This window comes from Pipistrellus hanaki (genome assembly GCF_964339955.1).
Source record: "Pipistrellus hanaki genome assembly, chromosome: 10".
NCBI lineage: Eukaryota > Metazoa > Chordata > Mammalia > Chiroptera > Vespertilionidae > Pipistrellus > Pipistrellus hanaki.
In genome coordinates this window covers 21,632,541-21,653,929 of record NC_140512.1, presented here as the reverse complement: position 1 = coordinate 21,653,929, position 21,389 = coordinate 21,632,541, and the positions used below count along the sequence as shown (strand labels likewise).

Below are 21,389 nucleotides of genomic sequence, written 5' to 3'. Positions count from 1 at the left end.
TTTAGAGATCAGAAAGTGTGTTAGAGTTTCTGAGACTAAAATGAAAGATTTGCTCAACCCAAAGGGTGCCAAAATGTAGACAGAAATACTGAAATTATTTAATATCATAAAATAATACTTTATATTATAATAATATCATTATATCATCTCTCACTTTGAAGAAGTTTTGCTGTGGCTTTTTGACAACATTTATTGGGGATATTGCTTTTTGCAGAGTGGATTCATTGTCTTGTGTTTATAGTTGCACGTGAGCCAGGTTTCTAAGCCTGGGCACTATTGATATTTTAGTAAATATTTCGTGTGGGGTGTTCTAAACGTCCTTCAATGGACAGAGCATGCGTGGGCTCTGCCCACCAGGTGTAAATAACTTCCCACCAGGCATGACAATAAAGAATGTCTTTAGTCATTGATGAAGGTCCCCTGGGGAGGAATATTTAGACATTGAGATTTTTTTTAGATTAAAATTTTTAAATATGTAGAGCTAAACATACAATGTAAACACAGAAATAAATAGCTCACATACGGTTAACATATCTGCAGCACACAGACAGTGCTTAATAAATATTGTTGACCTTATTTGTTATTACCAGTGGCAAGAACTTAAATCATGTATACAAATTTCATCACAATGCAAGGCTTTGATAAGGGAATGGTATTGTTAGTTAAATAGCAATAGTATAGTAAACATTGGAGCCAGTTCTCTTGTTGTAATGATTTAACTGCATCATATTTACCATTATAAAACAACACAATTTTTAGCATCTAGTTCCTTTCATGGCTTCAAATCTACTGGTCTTATCAGAGACTTGTCAAAACTATTTTATGTTTTATAAAATTTATTTTTGATACAGATGTACCAGTGTTATTTATATTTTAAATAAATCATTAAAAATGGTTTTCTACATATATTTGCTTCATTTGAAAGCTGTAGTTGACATTATAAATAACGTTAAGGTTTTTGAAATAGTCATTTTGTGTCTTCTATGCACATGAGGCCCTGAACCCTGAATAAGTCAACAAAATATATTCAGACTTAAAGAAGGGGATCAATAGTGCAACGCTTTATGGGGTTGAAGTTTACAGGAAAAAATGCATTCAGAACTTATAAATAATTCTGTATGCCATGTCAGAAACAAGATATAGACATGCCATTTATTTTAGAAGAATTAGCAAATGTAAGGTGCTTCTTTTATGCTGTTGCAAATTAGATTTTCCTTTCTTCCCCTGAGAAGCCTGATTGAACAATGGAACCCTCTAAAAGAGAGAATCCTTGAACACCAAGGCCATGTTTTTAAAAACCAAGTATGAGGAGAATAGAGATGTATCCTTGGCGTTCTGCGTCAATCATCAGTGGAATCCTGTTAACCATTCAGAACAGAGGCCCAAAGTCAACGTTTGCTTCCCCAGCATTCATCGATTTGAATAGGCTTAGCCTTGGATGTCTATAAAAGACTTATTTTTGCAAAATCTAATTTTCTAACAAAGATAAAGTTCATTTCTTTAAAGTCAGCTGAACATGAGGACTAATTTTGCTCTTATAGAAATAACTAATAAATTCTGTCAAAATGTAGACAGAAATATTGAAATTATTTAATATCATAAAATAATACTTGAAAATTACATCATCTCTCACTTTGAAGAAGTTTTGCTGTGGCTTTTTGTTGACAACATTCATTGGGGATATTGCTTTTTGCAGAGTGGATTTATTATCTTGTGTTTATGATACTTAGTGTAAGTTCATTAGTTACTGGCAGTAGGTTCAAGGCTAGATCAGCATCGACCAGTTACTCTTCTATAGTGGAAAAAAAAAAAATCTCTCATTTACTTCTAATATCCATTCAAATGAAAAATCATAAGCTTGTGTGAATGTAAAACATTATTTTTGGAGGTTATTTTTGGAGGTTATGGGAGAAGGAAGACATGAGTAAATACAGGGGTGGGCAGAAATAGGTTTACAGTTGTGAGTACAGGAAACAGTTTATTCTTGTATTATTACTTTTTAATTATTGTATTATCTAAATGAATAATTAAAAGCATTAATGGTACTATACCATCCCTGTATAGTACACAATATTTTAAAATGTAATACATGTATAATACATAACTGATATATATAAATAAAATACAATTATTTAAAATACTGCTATACAATTTATAGAAAACCAGTCAGAACTGTTATCCAGTTATTAAGTAATTCTGTCCCAATAACAGGTAAAGTTTTGGTTTTGTTGAAGACATTGCAAATTTTTAAAAAAATATTCTGGAGTTTTTGTATGAAACATTATTTGGACACTAATTTATATCAGTATTTTGGCAATTAAATAAAATCTTTTTGATTTTGATTTCTTGCTCTGGAGTTTCAAATAAAGACTATGACTTGCAGAAAACTAACTGCACTATAACAGTGTATATAATATACATTGACAAATGGAAGCTTACTTATAGTCTGTTTATCTTTATTGAGTTAGATTACCTTAATAATTCTTTGCATCTCAGGTCTTTATATAAATGAGCAGTACAGTTTCATAATTCAAAGTAATATTGGCTGAGAATAATTTTCCACGAGATTTGGTCTTGTTTTGTTTTATTGTAGAAGGATTATGCTTTGTATCTTTAATTTTCAGTACTATGGTATAAGAAAAGTGGGGACTCTTAAAAATACTCAGACCCAAAGAAAGGCACCCGCACCATAACAACAAAAACTCCTTGTACTATAAAACAAAAGATCGCCTTATAATAACTTTTTGAATGTGCCTGGCTTCTTACCCAATTGTAGCCAGGATAGTTGATTAAAAAATCATCCCCCTAAATAATCTCTACCTGACGATTTTAGGTGAGAGAGAGTAAGTATCTTCAGGAAATGAGATACATTTGTTTTAATATGGCCATTATTCTGCATTCGTTTTACTAGTATTATTCAGTCATCTGCAGATTACCCAGTAATTTGAGTTGTGCTAATACCATAGAAATGGAGAAATGACGCACCCTCCCCCTATAATTCTGAACTAAGCTAGTATTTAATTCTATACGTTTTAAGAAGACAAAAATCTGTTCCTTTCAGGATACTAAAATATATGCTTATTAGTCTAGTGCAATGTATGATGTAGATCAGAAAAACATAACCAAATAATGAAGAAACAGTTAAAATAGATTCATACTTGTTTGCTTACTATGATACTTTATATATTTTTGTATTTATAGTTGCTTTCAACATAGCTTAAGAAAATATATTCCTACTGCAGCAATATATTTTCCTTTGTGGTTTTGGTGTCTTAAAAAGTTGAACACAACTGAAACCAGTTTGGCTCAGTGGATAGAGCTTTGACCTGTGGACTCAAGGGTCCCAGGTTAGATTCTGATCAAGGGCATGTACCCTGGTTGTGGGCACATTCCTAGAAGGGGGTGTGCAGAAGACAGCTGATGTTTCTCTCTCATCAATGTTTCTAATTATCTCTCTCCCTTTCTCTCTGTAAAAAAATCAGTAAGATATATTTTTTTAAAAAAGTTGAACATTTTATAGAATGAATGACTCTTGCTCTAAAATTCTCTGGTTAAGGACTGGAGATCCATACTGTCTTCATGGTTTAAGTCCCCTGAAATTGCTAAAGACTATGTTCATTTTGAATGACAGCTACAAGCAGGCTCCCCTTGAAAGGGGTTGCACTTTTCTGTGCTCCCATGGCCAACTTTTAATTTTAATTTTTTACTCCAGACTTTCAAATAAAGATAGTGTCTAATAGGATAAAGATTACATCCAATAGCCTTTATAAAAAGCCACTCACAAATGAAAGTATTTGTATTCTTATTCATCTCTGCATACTATTATCAAGTTAATAAGCTTTGTGATAGGTATACAATACCATTTCTTTCATTCTGAGTTAAATTTAAAATTGATTCAGGGACCTATAATGTAAATATTTTAAATACTTTGCTCATTTGCAGATGATCTAAATTTGAGAAAAACATTTTGAAATCTACTTCAATAATAGCTTATCTGAATAAAAGAATTTCCAAGTCTATAAACTGCAAATTTTAAAACATATCACCAGTATAGTAAGAATATTCCAGTGTTGGATTTTCTCCCAACTAGATAAAAGTGTAATGCACAGTCAGTGTATCACAGCCTAATCTTTATAGTTGTTAATTTACCAAATAAATCTTAAGAAAAAAATAGCCTTGAAAACAAATAAGTTTATTAAAATAATTAGATATCAGTTTTTGCTTGATAAGAATTAAATAGTCAAGGAAATTGAAAAGATAGAATAGATTGGAGATTAATGAATACTACCAGATCATAAATAAACATGATTATTTGTTCAGTAGAATATTACTGTTAAACTTATGAATGTTTAGAGAAAAGTACAATATCCCTCATTTTCTGGGATGTTTTGTAAATTGCTATCAATATTCATGAATAGTGAGCATCACTTCAGGTTACCTGTGTGAATATAAATTTTTATATAGCCAGTCACTTAGTGTTCATTGGATCATGCTTTTGCATAAGAAATCACTGGTATCTCAGATGCACCAGGAATCCGACCCAGCTCATGAATATTCACACTCACACTGGTCTTTCTGGAAGTAACCACGTCTATAAAGATGGAAATCTTGTTAGTTTTCAATAATGAGAAATGTATTAGGATGCTGGTCCCAGAACAGTTTTACAATTTTACCGTTTTCATTTTTTTTGTAAATGATTCACTTCAATATACACCTTTTTTGACAGAAGCTCTTTCTTTTACATTTAAAATGTCTTGTGCATGGTTTAGCCATAATTGCATTTGCTTCCTTTATTTGATGTGGTCACCAAACAGTATCTCCAGACCTTATCTGAAGCTAATTTTTAGTTTAGGTTTGATCATTGATTCTCAAGTACAGAGGTGTCCAATGTGCTAATCTGTTCAGGTCATGGTATATATTTCACACACAAACACACACACAAAATAAAAACACACACAAAATGTCACCTTTTTGTGTGGAAGGAAAATAATATTCTAAGCCAATTAAATATTTAGTATGCTAAACATAGGGTGCTGTAATTACCGAGGCCCATAATTACTACAAATTATATACTACTTTAACCCTTGTTTTATCCCACATTATAATACTTCTTTCATTGTAATGAAAGACATATGTTTCAGTCAGCAGTTATAAGTAGGTATCAAAATCAATGACCTGATCCTTATTAACAATATACTCTAATTATTAATTGAACTAACTAGAAAAAAAACACTTCATAATGATAGTAATAAAATATGAGCTACTTCGTATTTCTAACACTGACATTGTCAAACCTCAATCATTTTTTGGTCAAAATACCTTTTTTTATTTTATTTTTTTATTGTGTAAACACATTAAATTGTGATCAATGACAAATACCTTTTTTTTAATTCAAGTTACACACCAGATTATGTAACACTTGAGAGCAGTGGTCATCAAACTGTGCCCTGAAGGGTCCAGTAGGGGTCTTTGAACTGCCTGAAAGTGAGGAATGTTGCCATTGTCTGTTTTACGTATTACTGGAATCCCGGAGCACAGATTCATGCGCATTGAAAGGAAATTAATTAGAAGAAATACTTTGATATGGTTATTTGTCCTCTCTCTATAGCAGTATCAACCAAATTCACGATAGACAATGACATATTGAAACATACATGTGATTGGCACGAGTGAGAGCATTATATGTATCCTACATATGCAAGTCAACTTAGCCTATTATATATATGTGAAGCACTGCAACTTCTCTTTCAGATAATTGTCAGTAACACAGTAGTAAATATCAACACAAAGCAGTTATTATTGTAGATCACCCAGGGAGAGCAAAGGGTAAAATATTTAACTGCAACAGTGTTTGACTATATTCAGCACATTGAGAAAACCTGAAGTTATTTTCAAGTTCCACCATTTCTTCTTTTCAGTTGTGTCAAGTTTCTAAGCTTTCTAAATCTCTTTTTCCCAGTCTAATTAAAAGAAAATAGGATTCTACCAAGTCTGTCTACCTACTCCAGGACTTCTGTGAAGATCTAATGAGATGAGGCACAGACATTTGGTTAAATTATAAAATGTTTGCACCTGGCTGTAATGCATGTTGGGTTCCTGGGCTGAAGAAACTTCAAGGAGGCTAGTTGCTAGAGAGAGGAAACCAGGCATTGCTATATGACATCATTAACTCAGTGACCAAGTGACTGTTTCTGTGCTGGGCTGGGCTGTGGGCTGCATTTTGTGCAATGGGGTCTCGGCAGCATAGGCTGCAATTTGGTGGGGTGTTGCTCCGGAGTAACAAACCAACACTTGGCTTCCCCCAAGTATCCCCAAGTAGCCAAGTGTTGGTTTGTCAGCATCAGGTCTGTGGTGCCATTTATTTTTAAATGGCCAGTGCATGTCATAGCAGTTCCTGCTTTGAGAATCTGCCCCCTGGCGGTCAGTGTGCATCATATCTACCTACCAGACAGACAGACGCACACCTAGCCTTTTATATATATAGTAATTCTCAAGAGGGAGCAGTTTTGCCCTCCCAGGGATTTCTGATACTCTCTAGAGGCAGTTTTGCTCATTATAACAAGGGGGACTGTACTGACATCTCATAGGCGGAGGCCCAAGATGCTGCTGAGTATGCCACAAAGCACACAAAGCTCCCACACAAAGATTGCCCAGCCCAAAATGTCTAAAGGCCGACCTCCTATAAAATTTTTTTTCGAAGACAAATTCCATGTCTGAACATTTTGATAGCTACTGGATTAAAGTACTTTAAGAAAGCAGTGAAAATGTTGGGGGTTTTTTTGTTTGTTTTTTGTTTTTTGCAAATCAGTGAAGACTGATTCAAATATTAATTATAAATTTTTATTAATTTCTTTTTTTGTTGTTGTTGTTAGCAACAATTGTGTTAAACGAACTGAATTGGACAAGTGCCTTAGATGAAGTTTTCAAAAAAAATCGAGATGAAGATCCTTCATTGTTGTGGCAGGTGTTTGGCAGTGCCACTGGCCTGGCCCGGTATTATCCAGGTAAGTGGTGTAAGTGCTTAGTGAGTCAGTGGGTACCAGATAAAATCCTAAGTACAGATATAATGCTTCTTGAGAATACTCTGTGGCCTTCTACAGTGAAACAAAAAGATAGTTAGCATGTTACTTTTAAAAGGAAAGACTATTTCTCTTCGAATGGCTTTGTATCTACCAACATCACTTTAAACCTTGACACCTGGAGTCAGGCCAGGTAGGTGTGAGACCAGTGGTCAAGTATCTGTATATCTGGAACAGGAAGTGATTCTGAATCCTAAAATAGTTCTGAGATAAAGAGCCACATGCTCTGCATGGACCAGTGAGTCACATTGATAATTGAAGAGAATTTCCAGAAACTAATAGAAAATTTTCTCTCCAGATCTAGTTTGTTTCTATGCAAAATGCATTGATACTTTTCTTCCATCACAAATGTGGATTTGTAGAAATGAGTATAAAAGGAAGTAACATGCAATTTCAATGAACTAAAGCTTTCTTATGTGTCAGGTTGGATTAATTTTGAGGGCATCTCAGCAATGAGATATATTCAATGAAGATGGATGTATTTTATACATTAAATGGATAAACCCTTTTGTGATGCCCTTTATATTTTCTTACAAAGGAAGGTTTGGAGAAGTAAATCTACCAGAAAATGAAAAATTAATCACTAGTCAATCCTGAGAACCTGTTGAAAGGACTTTTAGTGAAATGTCTGATTCTCCACTTTTAAGAACAAGCTGACAAGCACAAATGCATTTTATTTCTCAAAGACATGGCCTGGGTTATGGGATACTTAAATAACTTGACTTGAAACAGTATGGAGCAGAATTTTTCCTGAGACTTGACTTTTTCTAAACATGTTTTGCAAGTAGAATTAGTTACAATAAAAAAATCACAAAAGTGAACATGGGGTGAAATATAAATTGGGTAATATCTAGCTTTGTATGGCAATAACTTGGCACCAGAGAGAAATTGATTATGCTAAGGAGGAAGGGCAAATCGGTATGGTAACAGAGAACTAGGAAGTAAAGATTGAAAAATAAGAGGAAGTAAAACCATTGTGCTCTAGAGTTGGAAGTAAAGATAGGTTGTGTTATAAGCCCTTTCAAAGATGGCTCTTTTTACAAATAGCAATTGACTTTTAAAAATACTATTTAATCACATTCAGTTCTTTCATCTTACATGCTAATTGAGGAAGAAGCTTTAACCTTTTAAAGCCCTATTCACATACTTTCAAATGTGTTGCCATTTGTCCACTTGTTCTGGGGGAAAAAACTTTAAAGGTTTAATTTAGCTGAATCCTTGAGATCCCTCTGGAATATTAGCTGTGGAAGCAACCCTGTGCTCTCCTGAAATACCTAGATTTGAGCAATGGTTGAGCAAATTTTTGATTTCCTAGGTCCTCTGACACCTGGATATGGGTCTATAACCCCTCGCTGTCTAGCAGACTCATCCTTGACCTTGCTGTGGGAGCCATGATGCTAATTAGGGACTGTGGAGAACCCAGTCAGGGATGGCAGTAGTTGGGCAGCAACACTCAGATTCCTAAAAATCTTGTGAGCTATGCAACACAAATTTATTGAGTTAATTTAAAAAAAAAAAAATTCCAAACTCATTATTTGGCTTGGCATTCAGAACCATGACTAATACTCCATAGCAGATGACTGAGACAAGCCTAAAATAATGATTGACATAACGTCAGTTAGATCCCAGCAATTGGACCAAGGTTAAAGGTATTTTTAAGTATGTGAAATTCACCTTTCTTTTTCTTTTAATGAGGAATAAAATGTGAAGTCTGTAGAATAAGAAAAATGCACTTGAACTTGCTAATTAGAAATGCTATTAGTTTTCATGCGAAATGGCGTTTCTACCAAGAGAATCATCTTGCAATGCATCATTATGAGCTGGATTTTTTCCTAGCAGCTGAAAAGAAAAACTGATACTCTCCTGTTATTTTAGACTGTATTAAACTAGAAAATGGATTTGTAGTTCGCATACTTTCTTGAGAATATAACTAACACACATTTCGTATTCTGATGTTATGTATAAACACCTTTGAGTCAGCAGTCCAACAACTGACAGAGTACACCTTAAATATCATATGAAGTAGAAGCGTAGTTCACTAGATGTTTTCAATGATAAACTCGCAGTTCATTTTTGATCAGAGGAAAGCATTGTCATGAATGATTAATATCACCTTTAACTTTGGCTTTCAGAAATTATATGCCCACAAGGTAGTTGTTATTCCCACCCCCTTCTTTCTTCTGTCATCCCAAAATCTTGTTGGAAAAGCAAAAGAGAGTCTAAACTGAGCAACCTTTCACTTTTTGCAGGGATTTTAGAAGCCCTGATTTCTTCTCAAAGCATGTATCTTTCATTCTGCATCATTATGAATCAGATCATTTCACTGTATGGTTATTAGTCCTTTCTACTATTTGATCTTCCACAGCTCTAAGCCTATATAAATAATGTACCAGTTAATTGCCACAATGGGGTTTTACAACAAATTAATTAGTAATATCACAGAAGAAATCACATTGTTTAATTTTACCATAATATAAATATCTTAACTATAATCAAGGGATATGTCCTCATAGTAGATATTTCAGAAGACTGCTAAGAGAAGATTCTTAATGTTTTTAAATATAAACCATTTAAGAACCATGAATTAGTATTAGAAATTTCTCTAAGGGTCATATATCTAAACATGTTTGAGGAGAGGACTTGTTCAGCATAAAATTATCATCTAATTCATCAACTTCTAATGTCATACATTGGGTCTAAGTGGTGTGTGTGTGTGTGTGTGTGTGTGTGCACGCGCGTGCGCGCGTGTGTGTGTGTGATTGTGAGAGGTTTATAAAGCATTTAAATTAAAATATAGATTTAATCCAACTAAGTATACATTAATTACATTTTAAATCAATCCAGTTAGACAAAAGTATTTTTTTTCTGATTACTGAAAATGGTAAAAGCTCTGAATTTACAAAAGGTTCTTGAATCTGTATTGAATTATTTCAAGTCATTTAAATAAATTTAAGGAAAACAGTTTTTGTATAGTTTTTAAATTATAATTTAATCTTTTAATTATAATTTCAAATGGACTAGCTATTATCCAATATGTTAATAATAAAAAAATTATGATATTGTATGATAACAACCCAAGAAAAATAGCAATCTTTTTTATAGATAAAGATAATATGGCTTGGATTAAAATATAAGGATTAAATAATTGAAAGCATAATTTCCATGGATGCCAAATCCGTTTTTCTTTTAAGGTAAATTTTTCTGTTAATAGAGAAAAAGGAAAATATATAATTTCTAGACACCTAGTAAAAAATATATGTCAGCACCCAAAAAATCCCTCTGTCTTCAAATTATTTCTGAAATAATATGAAAAAGAAAATATGTTAGCTTTCTTTTATATTGCTATATTGTTTTCCATTTTTTTGCCATTTAAAAAAGAAACCAAAAATATGCATAAAAATTGTATCTCCCATTTTAAAACTGTTGTGACTAAGAAGAATGTGTCAATGGTGTTTTTGATTTATTTCAAACACTATTTTTATCGGTCATATCTAATATTTTTATGTAATTTCTCTAATTTTTAATGTTACTTAATTTATCTCTCCCTTTTATTCTCTTATTTTCCTTTCTTTCTCTTAAGCTTCTCCATGGGTTGATAACAGCCGAACCCCAAACAAGATTGACCTTTATGATGTACGCAGAAGACCATGGTAAGAATGTTAGGTGATCATGAAAAGATTAAACAGACAAAAGTAGGCTACATTTTTTTGAGTGTGAAAAAGATGGATGGAATCTTTCCATTATTAGAATGAATATTGTCTAATTATTTAAATGGCTCTAGTATTTTTAAAAATGTTAACAAATGCATACAGTTAAAAGTAAATGAAGATAAATTCACATGGGAACATACTTTCATTTGAATATTGTTGAAATTAATCAACAATTTCAAATCAACTACCTTTATGTGCAATTCCATTTCCAAAACTCTTTTAGCTGGTGGGATTTCTGAGGAAAGATTACCAGTTTGCTTGGAGTAGAGCTCTAATTGAGCCTCTGGACTGAGTAGGAGATAGTTTGTCTTTGCCAGTCAACTAATGGGAACTGGCCCAAGCTATAAGAGCTGCCCTTAGCTATATATTGCCTCGGTGTTTGTTTGTTTTTTTTTCAACTAAGTACTATTTGTTTTTCACTAGTAAAGCAACTCATTCTCCTAATACAAAACTCAAAAAATACCAATAACTTATAATTTCCCAACTTATGTGTTAGAAATATATTTAATATATCTTTTCTTGAATTGGTTCACATTATGTCCAATATACTGCTGTATAATCTACTCTTTTCATAGCAATACCCTTTAGTACCTGTTTGTAAGAGATACACTTTACATCATTTTAAAATAACGACTATGAGGTAACATATTTAAGAAATCCCCTATTATTCAACATTTAGGTTATTTCTAACATTTTGCTAGAGTTCAGACAAATTCTAAGACATAATGGTTGATTCAAAGTAAATGTATTTAATGCTTTTATGGTGCCCTGTTAAATATCCCCGTAGCAATTTACATGAACATCAGCCATTATAGTCATGCAAAATATTATTAATTCACATATTATGTTTGTTAATATTTCTCCAAGTGTGGTGGCTGTGAAGCCATGGGAGGTAAAGACAATTACATCACATGATTTGGATTCAGGGAAACAGTTACATTATTTTGCTCTTCCTCCTTTTTTAAATAAAAGTACATAAGTAAATTTGCTTTCCATTAGAATATCCCAGCAGCGCCTCCTCTGGCCCTCTTATAGAGATGCAAACTTGCCTGCAAGTTGTAAACTGTTTCATGAACACAGCAAGGAGTCCTGAGTAGATACTATTGGTGCTGGATGCTGTCTGTAACTAACTGACAAGTTATTGGGCAAACTTCTGGGAAGTGAGGTTTGGGTGAAGGGGCATCAGAGAGGAGTAGAAAGTTGAATTCAGGTTCAGCCCTGCCTGGTGGGGAAAGGAGGTCCCTGTACCCTGGCCCTCTTTGCCAGGCAAAGTGAACTTTGGGATTATTCAACTGCAGTTAAGTTTCTCTCTCTACAATTCCTGAATGAACTGAGAACTCTCCTGTGGTCTCTTTAAAATGCAGAGATTCTAAATCTGTAGGGCTGGGTTGAACTTGGGAATCAACATTTTAAAGTAACTCTCCAGGTGATTCCATTGATTCTAAAACGTTTAAGAACTACCACTGAAACTCTTGGCAATAACATCATATATTTTCTGTTTTTAATTTCTTTATTGTCCCTTTGCATTTCTCTTCTGTTGATGTTGCTTTTTCATGGTCCAAAACCACTTAGCTAGATATTGTGTTTAGTTTTTGCATTTAAAAATATGACTTGGTCTCATGATTATTTATTCTTACTGTTTCTTAGAATTCATTTTAAAATGTGTAGTCAACAAATTGAAGTTCAGGATAATCCCCCCCCAAAAAAAGGGGGGGGGCTTCCAGAAGTTACATTATTTTGCTCTTAGTACTAAAACATGTCTCTTCCTCTTTTTAAAATAAATATCTGAAAAACATAATTGAAACAATATGCCTCTGGCATCCCTACTATTACAGATTTTTAACATGGACAATGCAAAATCATGAATACAAGAGCAGAACATTGTTGACTGAAATAGCATAGAAGTAGGTCTGTTTGCAAAATACCTTATCTCCAATTAGGAAATATCATGGTAACAAATATCAATGTTTGCTATTTTGCTAGAGAAAAATATATTTATTTGGAATTTGTTTCAGGTACATCCAAGGAGCTGCATCTCCGAAAGACATGCTTATTCTGGTTGATGTGTGAGTAGTTAAATGCTATATATTTATTTCTATATTGAGAATACAGGTGGATTCATAGATTACAGTGATGTGTTGGGACTAGAGAAATGATTGATAGGTTGGGGGAGAAGAACAAAATGTTATTATGATTACTTTTATATTCAGACAAAGAAGCCATATGAAGAAAGTAACAAAACAAAAATTATATTATTGAAAATAAAAAGAATCTATATTAGAATTGAAAATCATGGCCTGGCCTGGTTCTAAAAGCTGGGCTTTTTTGAAAAATAGTAATTTGCTTCTAATTTGGGGGTTTATATTTAAGATATCTTTAAGGTATAGTCTGGCTAAAACTAAGCAGTTCCTACTACCAAAAAATAAAAATAAAAAATAAAAAATCATTCAGTTGACAACTAGTCATTAAGATTCAAATAGCTTTGAGGGTTTTGACCACAAAACTGATAAGAGTAAAATGTATTAAATGTCAATACTGGAACTTTCTCAAGAGAAATGCTAATGTATGTGAAAGAATTCCAGGAGTTTTTATATTGGTCATTTTATGTGTTATAATGTTTCAGTTTAAGGTGTGTTGTGTTCCTCTAAAGAAGTTGAAAATGAAATGATAGAGCATAGAAAAAAACATATATCCTGCTATAGAGGTTTAGTTTTTAAGAATAATACCAAGGAATAAAATCAAAGCATATGGCTTTGTTTATTTTCCCTGAGAAAATAAAGGTGTGTCCTCAAATGTTCTTCACCACATCTCAAAAAACAACACAGTGATTTGTTGGCAAATATATCTGTATCACAGGCTAGCATTAACATTTGAAAATTTCTCCATTGTGACCTAAAGTAAACAAGTTCAAAACCTTATAACCTAGCCTGAGAAGAGAAGAGAAATGAATTAGCCAAATGTAACTTAAATGTTCATTCTCATTTCATTTGTTAAATGCATTTAAGCTATATCTCATTTAAATTAAATTATTGAGGAATTTATATCATACATAAATCTTTAGGTACAAATTTTAAATGGTAATATAATGTGTTATAATCCTATTGGATATATAATTTCCAGAAATAATTTATCATATTAAAATGTTTGTAAACCACATGCATATCCCAAAATTGAAAGTATATATATTTAGTAGGTAACTATGAGCTATTACTAGTATTGTATTAAGGTGTGTTTCCAGAATTTTTGCCTATTAGCATGGGGAGGAGAGGCAACTAAGAGCTGCCTGCAGTAGCTGTTAACCCTAGCTCGGCATCTTCAGGTCACGGAGATCTGAGTCAGAGGGGAGAGAAGAGGAGAGGAACAGAGAGAAGTGGAATGAATGAAGAAATTGTCTGAAAGGGAAGGAAGGTTGAGGGGGAGGAGTACATTGGACTAAGATCTACCTTGGTTATTACCAAGAACATAAATAGGAAAGAAAAATATGTTTGGGGAATAATTTGTCATTTTGGACATTAAGCCTATAATTGTTTAACAAGCAGTGAAGTGGAAAAGTGGGGAAAGTGAGGAGCTAGAGATGTAGAATTGGTAAGTTGTCTAGAGATGAGCCCCACAAATGAATGAGGTCATTCTTGGGCATCATAGAGTATGTAGAGAAGAGACAAATGAAGATTGAACTCCTGAAAATATCAACTTTAGGATACAAAATAAGGCCTTTTGTCCACATAAAAAAATGCCTCTTATCATATTTGTTATGCTGCTTCATAATTATTGGTGTAATCAAGTAAAATGCTGGATACCCATGAGCAATGACCTTCAATGTTTACCTGCGGAGGTTATAACCCCTCACTTCTAACTTGGATAACCAAGCTGGTATTAAATTATGTTTCTTGAGTAAGTGAATATACCCTGAATATCCATATTTTCTTAAAATAGTCATTTGTCTTTTAATTTTTATAATTGTGTTTAGAAATATATATATTCTGATGTTATATAAAAAGATTTATTCTTACACTATTAAAAATATGACTTTTTCTACTGATTTTTTTAAAGACAAAATCATTGGAATATTATATAAAGATCTAGAGCCAGTACATAAATTGCCTTTACTTAAGGTGTCTGATTTTGATTAAGTAGATGGTCATTAACATGCACGCACCCATTTTTTATAGGAGCGGAAGTGTTAGTGGGTTGACACTTAAATTGATCCGAACATCTGTCTCCGAAATGTTGGAAACCCTCTCAGATGATGATTTTGTGAATGTAGCTTCAGTAAGTATAAGATGACTGGGCTTATGCAGTCATCTCATTTTGGGGAAATTAAATCTGCAATTTCTATCTCCTGTGACTTTAAAATACTCTGTAATGTTTTATTATGGACAGGCTGAGATATTTCTGATCAACTACAAGACTATCTCACTGATCCATTCCTATCTTGTTACTAATTTTTCTTTATTTCTTCACCAAGGTCCTTCCTCAATGTCTAAGGCTTTACTCACAAAGTAATTGAAGGAAAAAACATCACACATATTCTCCTTTACTCAGAGAAACTTAACCAGGTGGCATGAACCCTTTTACTCATTGATGTCATTGAAACTCTTAATAAAATTTATTTTTCAATTTAACAAGAGAACCAATAGATATTTGAATGTGCTTCTTTTAGAGTTTTATTTCCCCAGAACCATCTTAGACCTCCCTGTTCATAGTGTACTGAACTCTGAAACAAGTGAGATAGAACAAAATAAATGGTACCATGTCTCATTTTAATCCATAGAAGTGAGGCAAAAATGTCCTGGCTGGTGATTGATGGATGTAATTTCCCATTTGAAGTGGATATATTCCTGGAGCTGAACGAGAGGGAAGAGGAATTTGTGGTGAGGTCATTTTGTGTGGAATACAGGAGAATGGCTTTGCCTCTGAAACCACTGGGAGGAAGAAATTCAAGCACATTGTCTGCCATGGATTTTTCCCCTTAACTGAGAGGGCACCTTGGGTAGTGAAAGAGGTGGAAGGCAGGAGAATGGGGTATAATCCCTTGTCAATCAGAGCTCCAGGTAACTAGATTAAAGATATTTACTGAGAGGAAGAGAATTAATCCTAAGGTGCTTTTATGCATAATATCCCCGGCTAAGGGTATCTATGAAGAATAGGACCCAGGATCAATGAAGGAAAACCCCCTGAAAAATGTCCATAGATGATATAACTCTCTGGTTAATAAATTGGAGCTAGTTCATAGTTTAACGAGTCCAGCTATACAAGGAACCCCTCAAACCTCTTATTGAGACTTCTTTTCATCTGTCTATGTTTTCTGGAGCTGCCATATAGAATGCCACAGACTGGATAGCTTAAACTACAGAAATGAATTTCCTGCTGAAACCGGTTTGGCTCAGTGGATAGAGCTTCAGCCTGTGAACTGAAGGGTCCCAGGTTCGATTCTGGTCAAGGGCATATATCTTGGTTGTGGGCACATCCCCAGTAGGGGGCGTGCAAGAGGCAGCTGATGGATGACTCATTCGATGTTTCTAACTCTCTATCTCCCTTCCTCTCTGTAAAAAAAAATCAATAAAAGATATTTTTTAAAAAAAGAAAAGAAATGAATTTCCTCAGAGTTCTGGGGGCCAGAAGTTCAAGATCAAGCTGCCAGTACAGTCTGTTTCCCCTGAGTTCTCTTTCCTTGGCTTGTAATAGCCACCTTCTTGCTACCTCTTCACATAGTCACCTCTCAGTGTGTGCAGACCTCTGGTGTCTCTTCCTCTTTTTATAAGGATACAAGTCCCTATAAACGAACTGCCCCAACTTAACTTAATCATCTGGTTGAAGTTCTTATCTTCAGACCCTGTTTCATTCTGAGATACTGGGTTTGGGACTTCAATATATGAATTTCAAGGGGACAGGATTCAGCCCATAATAACATCTGGGCACCACCTTCCATGTCCAGATGTTTTTCTGCTTCTGATGAATTTTTAGAAACCTTAGCTTGTCTGACCCCATGTGTTACCTCACCATTTAGTCTGTAGCTCTCAAGAAAAGTGATCAGAAAGGACAGTCTTTTTATTTCATTTGTACATAAACAGCCATTGTGATGGTTGCTAACAAAATATAATATTTGACATCGCAAAATAGAAAGTCGTAAATTCAGTCCAGATTTGTCATATCTAAGTTTCTTTTGTTTAGGAACAGTAATTTTTATGCATAAATCATGTAGGAGATGTCAAAATGAATGCTGCATCATTTCCTAGTGACTGTTGTTTTCCAGTGCTGTTTTTTGGTTACAGAAAGGAAGCCTGCTGTTAGGAAAAGCTCAGATACAAGCATTATTTAGCTGTTTTCCCACTAATCCAGTTATATGTTTTGACAGAAGTATAAGTAGTAGATGATAGGAGCAGCAATTCAATTATAGCATGTTCTGCTTTACAGGCAAAATTTCAAATGTTGACACGGGAGTGGAATCTGTTTACGAAAGTGAGGGAATTTGACGTTTTAGGAATAAAGTTGTGAGCTAGTGGATAATGAAAGGAAAATGTATGCTGATTATGGGCAATGTGTGAAAAGTTAGCAACTGAACAAAGGTTCTCATATAATTCCATAAAATCACATATCTCCTTACTTAAGAATTAGCGGCAAATATCAAGATTGTATTAAGGTTTCTTGAGTTCATTTTTCTTCCAGAAAGCTTTTATTATTCATGCACATTGAAAAAAAAATGTTGGCTGTCTTTGAGTAGTCATCAGAATGAAATAATCAAAATATAATTCCTTATAATATCGTTGTTATTAGTTGTAAGAGATAATTTTTTTAACCCTCACCCAAGGATATGTTTTCATTGATTTTAGAGAGAGATGAAGGGGAAGAGAGCGAGTGAGAGAGAAACATCAATGGGTTGTTTTCCATACGGGCCCTGACCACCGGCAATTGAAGTCCCAACCTAGGTATGTGCCCTGACCTGGAGTCAACCCTTTGGTGTATGGGATGATGCTCCAATCAACTGAACCCACAGGCCAGGGCTGAGAAACTTGTTTTTAAAGTAAACTCTCCACTTTCCCTAGATTGTAGTCATACCTAAATTGTGGTCAGTAAAGGACAGTTTTAGGAGTGACAATCTCTACATGTAGTGCAAAATGTTGAGTGAGGAACCACCACCATGTAGGAGCTGGGGAAGGGATGATCTTGACATGATGGCAACCTTAGTAAGGCTCACCTCTTGTTAAGTGACCTCCGTCCCACTCTTCTCAGACAATTCTGCCTCTTGGACGTACTCATTGAATTGCATAGGGATTGTGCATAACCTTTGGAACGACTAGTTCCATGACCTTATACAAAGTTATGTGAGGCTTATGAATCTGTTCCTTCCTCCTTGAAAAGGACAGATCACATTTAACTTGTCAAAAAGCTGTTGAGCACTACATGCAAAATGCTTATTTATGGTAGTTGTTATTATTACCACCATATTCCTCTACTACGTTTCTAACAACTGCTGGGAGACAGTTATTTGTGAACCTGTCACATTTTTTCCAGGCTAAGCACTAACAGCCAATCTGCTCAGCTTCGTGTACATTCCAGGCAAGTGAGGGGAGAGCTGTCTTCTCCCCCAGAAGAGGTGCACATTGCTGGGGTGGGAAGGTGTGGTCTCCCTTTGATGGGGATGATGGGCTGTCTGCCAGCAGCTCCTTGTAAGAACAGGAGCTTCCTCATGTGGGATCTCTTGCCTGAAACTCCTTAATGGCCAGTGCGATGACCTCTGGTCCTTCTCTTATCCCCTGTGGGAATCGGGTTTGGGGTGCTAATAGGTCTCAGTCTGGTTTTTACTGCCTTTCGTCTCTCACCAGAGGACTTGTATTTTTGGGGGCCAGTATCTCTGACATGGTAGAAGACTAACTCCTTTGCTTAAAAGTAGGATGAAATCTCACACACGTTCCAGTTCTTGACCTGATAGTTTAACACCAACTAATGTCATTGGGGTTTGTTGAAATCTGCAGTTGCAAGAGAGAGACACAATTTGGATTGCTCCTTTTCCTATGAGCTTAGAACTTTTTTTTTTTTCCTTCTAAAATATGCCTCGTGGTTTTCTCAGTTTAGGAGCTTTTCTGCATATGATAATGAGCACAGTTGTCAGTTGTTGCCCAATTTAAATTTAAAAGTTATTTTTATTTCTTTCCAAAGCAGGCCGTCATTTTGCCAGTGCTCGAGTAAAAGAAAAGCTATTTGGCATGCCGTTGCCGTTTTGCGACAAATGAATTCTGGGAGAGTAATTCCATTTCACATCTTATAAAATAGCCATCCATTTAGATTTCAGGAAAATTGTATGTTGATTCATATCTCATTTATGTCAACAAAGAAGAATATTGTAGTTTATACCCTTGATCCTCACAGTGGGGCTTGTGGCCAAGCAGTGTGAGCAGCACCTGGCAGCTGGCTAGAAACCAGAATCTCAAACTCTGCCCCTGATCTCAGGACCCAGTGTCTGCAGTTAGCAAGTCTCCCAGGTGACTCCTCAGCAGCGGGAAAACCAGAGAATGGGGCTCATGAGGGAGGCACATTTTGCAGAGACCAGTGGGCATCTGTCTGGGCCTTGTTGTAACTAATCATGCTTATTCATGATTTAGATTTTAAGATCTTGGTACTTCATAGAATCACTAATACAATGGATATTTTTATTTTGTAGCCTTTTGTTTTTGGGAGGGTGAAATTAAAAAAAACAAAACAGGAAGAAGGAGTAAAATTAAGCTCATTAAAAAAACCTGAAATTCCTTCTTTTACATACTTTTAAATGTAAAGATGGGTGCTTTAAGAAATTATCTTCTTTTAAATTACACAGAGAAGAAACTGAAGACTGTGAAGGAAAGATTAAAATAAAGGAGATATTTAGGGATTATATAACAAGACAAGTAATCAAGGTTATTTAGTTAAAAAAAAAAGATTGCTAGAGGATAACTTAATTACTTCGGGAGTATAAGGAAAGTTTATAAGAAGGTGTGGACAAGCATGGTAAATATTTTTCCATTAATTATAAGGTGCAAGAAAGATGGCTTTGGTACTTAAAAATTAGTTGCATTTGGAGTTTTAGAAATAAGAAAGTAATACTTAAGGTGAGGCAAAGGGAATATTTCTAAAACTGGGCTATTATTTTTAAAATAAAAGCTATCAACTTATTTACTGGGGCTTGAAGGACTAGGTAAAGACTGCACAGCAGGCCCAATAAGCACAGATGTATGTCATTACATGTAGAGTAAAATTTACAAAGTGCATTTATTCATTTAATTTTAAGTAAAGTCAAAGAGATTGGCTAGGGCTAACCTGACCTATAGCCTTAAGGTAGGTAGCTCACAGTTATTTTAATTAAATTAAACTATTATATTTGCTATTTAATTATTTAGCGGGCTTAACTTTAAGAGAAATTAAAATATAAAGTGATAGTATTATAAGGTGATTGTTAGTAAATAGATAGACTTAAACCTTAATTTTTGAATAGCAAAATCCCATTTCAGCAAATTCTTGGTCATATATTCCATTATAATGGCTTTGTTATAGTGACAATTAACATGTTACGTTCTTTTCTACATTTCAGATACAAATATTGCCATTTGCTTTCCCTCACTTTTCTAGTATTTTGTTAAATGATTCATGTTTATTGTACCCTTCAAAATATATTCCCCAAATGTTTTTCTCTCCTCATGAAATCTCTCCTGTTTAACCCTTTGGTTTATCGATAGGTATCTATTATTGTTATTAACTTATACCATATCAAAAGTACAAAATTTTGGGATGTGTATATTTCAAATTTATATTTTGGTCCCAATAGAACTGAATTAGATTGAATATAATTCCTTCAATCTAGTTAGTATTTTTTTTGTTGATCCCAGGTGATATTTCATGTTTAAAGGAACTTATTGGTAATGTTAATAACCTGTATCAAAATGCAAATAGAATACAGTAAAATGTCACTTGGGATTTATGCAGATTTATCTTTCAACAAAGTTAAGGTAGACTGAATTTTGAGTATGTTATGATTTAAGTTAATTGGAATATTTATTTTCAAATGAAGCCATTAAAATTTTTGATGGACCACCATAATTATAGGCAAACAGAAATTTTGTCTTGGTAATGTTATCAACATTTTTATTATTTTATTATAATAGTTGTCATTTTCTTTTGACACAGAATTTATTATTCCTATTTATGTAATTTTTTTTCCTGATAGTTAAAATGATCAGATCTAGCTCTGGCCAGTGTGGCTCAGTTGGTTGGAGCATTGTCTTGTACACCAAAAGGCGGTGGGTTCAATTCCTGCTCAGGACACATACCTAGATTGCAGGTTCCATCGCCAGTCAGGGGAACATACAGGAGACAACCAATTCATGTTTCTCTCTCACCTTAATGTTTCTCTCTCCTTTTCTCTCTTTTCTCTCTTCTTCACTGCCCCCCCCTCCCCCCCCCTCACCCTTCCTCTCCCTTCTGGTCTCTGTAAAAAATAAAAACATATCTTCTGGTGAGAGTTAAAAAAAAATATTAAATTTAATTACCTGATTTTATAATTTGAGGAACTTTCCCTTTGATTTCAGAAAGGAAGAACCTAAAGCTCAGAACAGAGAATTTAATAAAATGT

The 21,389-nt window shown here is 34.2% G+C and overlaps 1 protein-coding gene across 5 annotated transcripts in view; it reads left to right on the top strand.

Moving 5' to 3' along the window:
• CACNA2D1 (calcium voltage-gated channel auxiliary subunit alpha2delta 1) overlaps positions 1-21,389 on the top strand; it is a 333,502-nt gene that overhangs the window by 230,419 nt on the left and 81,694 nt on the right. For all 5 annotated transcript variants that reach the window (XR_014796169.1, XM_084897069.1, XM_084897071.1 and 2 more), the window contains exons 7-10: positions 6,873-7,004; positions 10,660-10,729; positions 12,805-12,855; positions 14,959-15,058. Coding sequence is in view for 4 of the 5 variants with exons in the window: in XM_084897069.1 (XP_084753195.1) it covers positions 6,873-7,004; positions 10,660-10,729; positions 12,805-12,855; positions 14,959-15,058 (353 nt within the window). In the remaining variant the exon portion in view is untranslated. The remainder of the gene's footprint in view (positions 1-6,872; positions 7,005-10,659; positions 10,730-12,804; positions 12,856-14,958; positions 15,059-21,389) is intronic.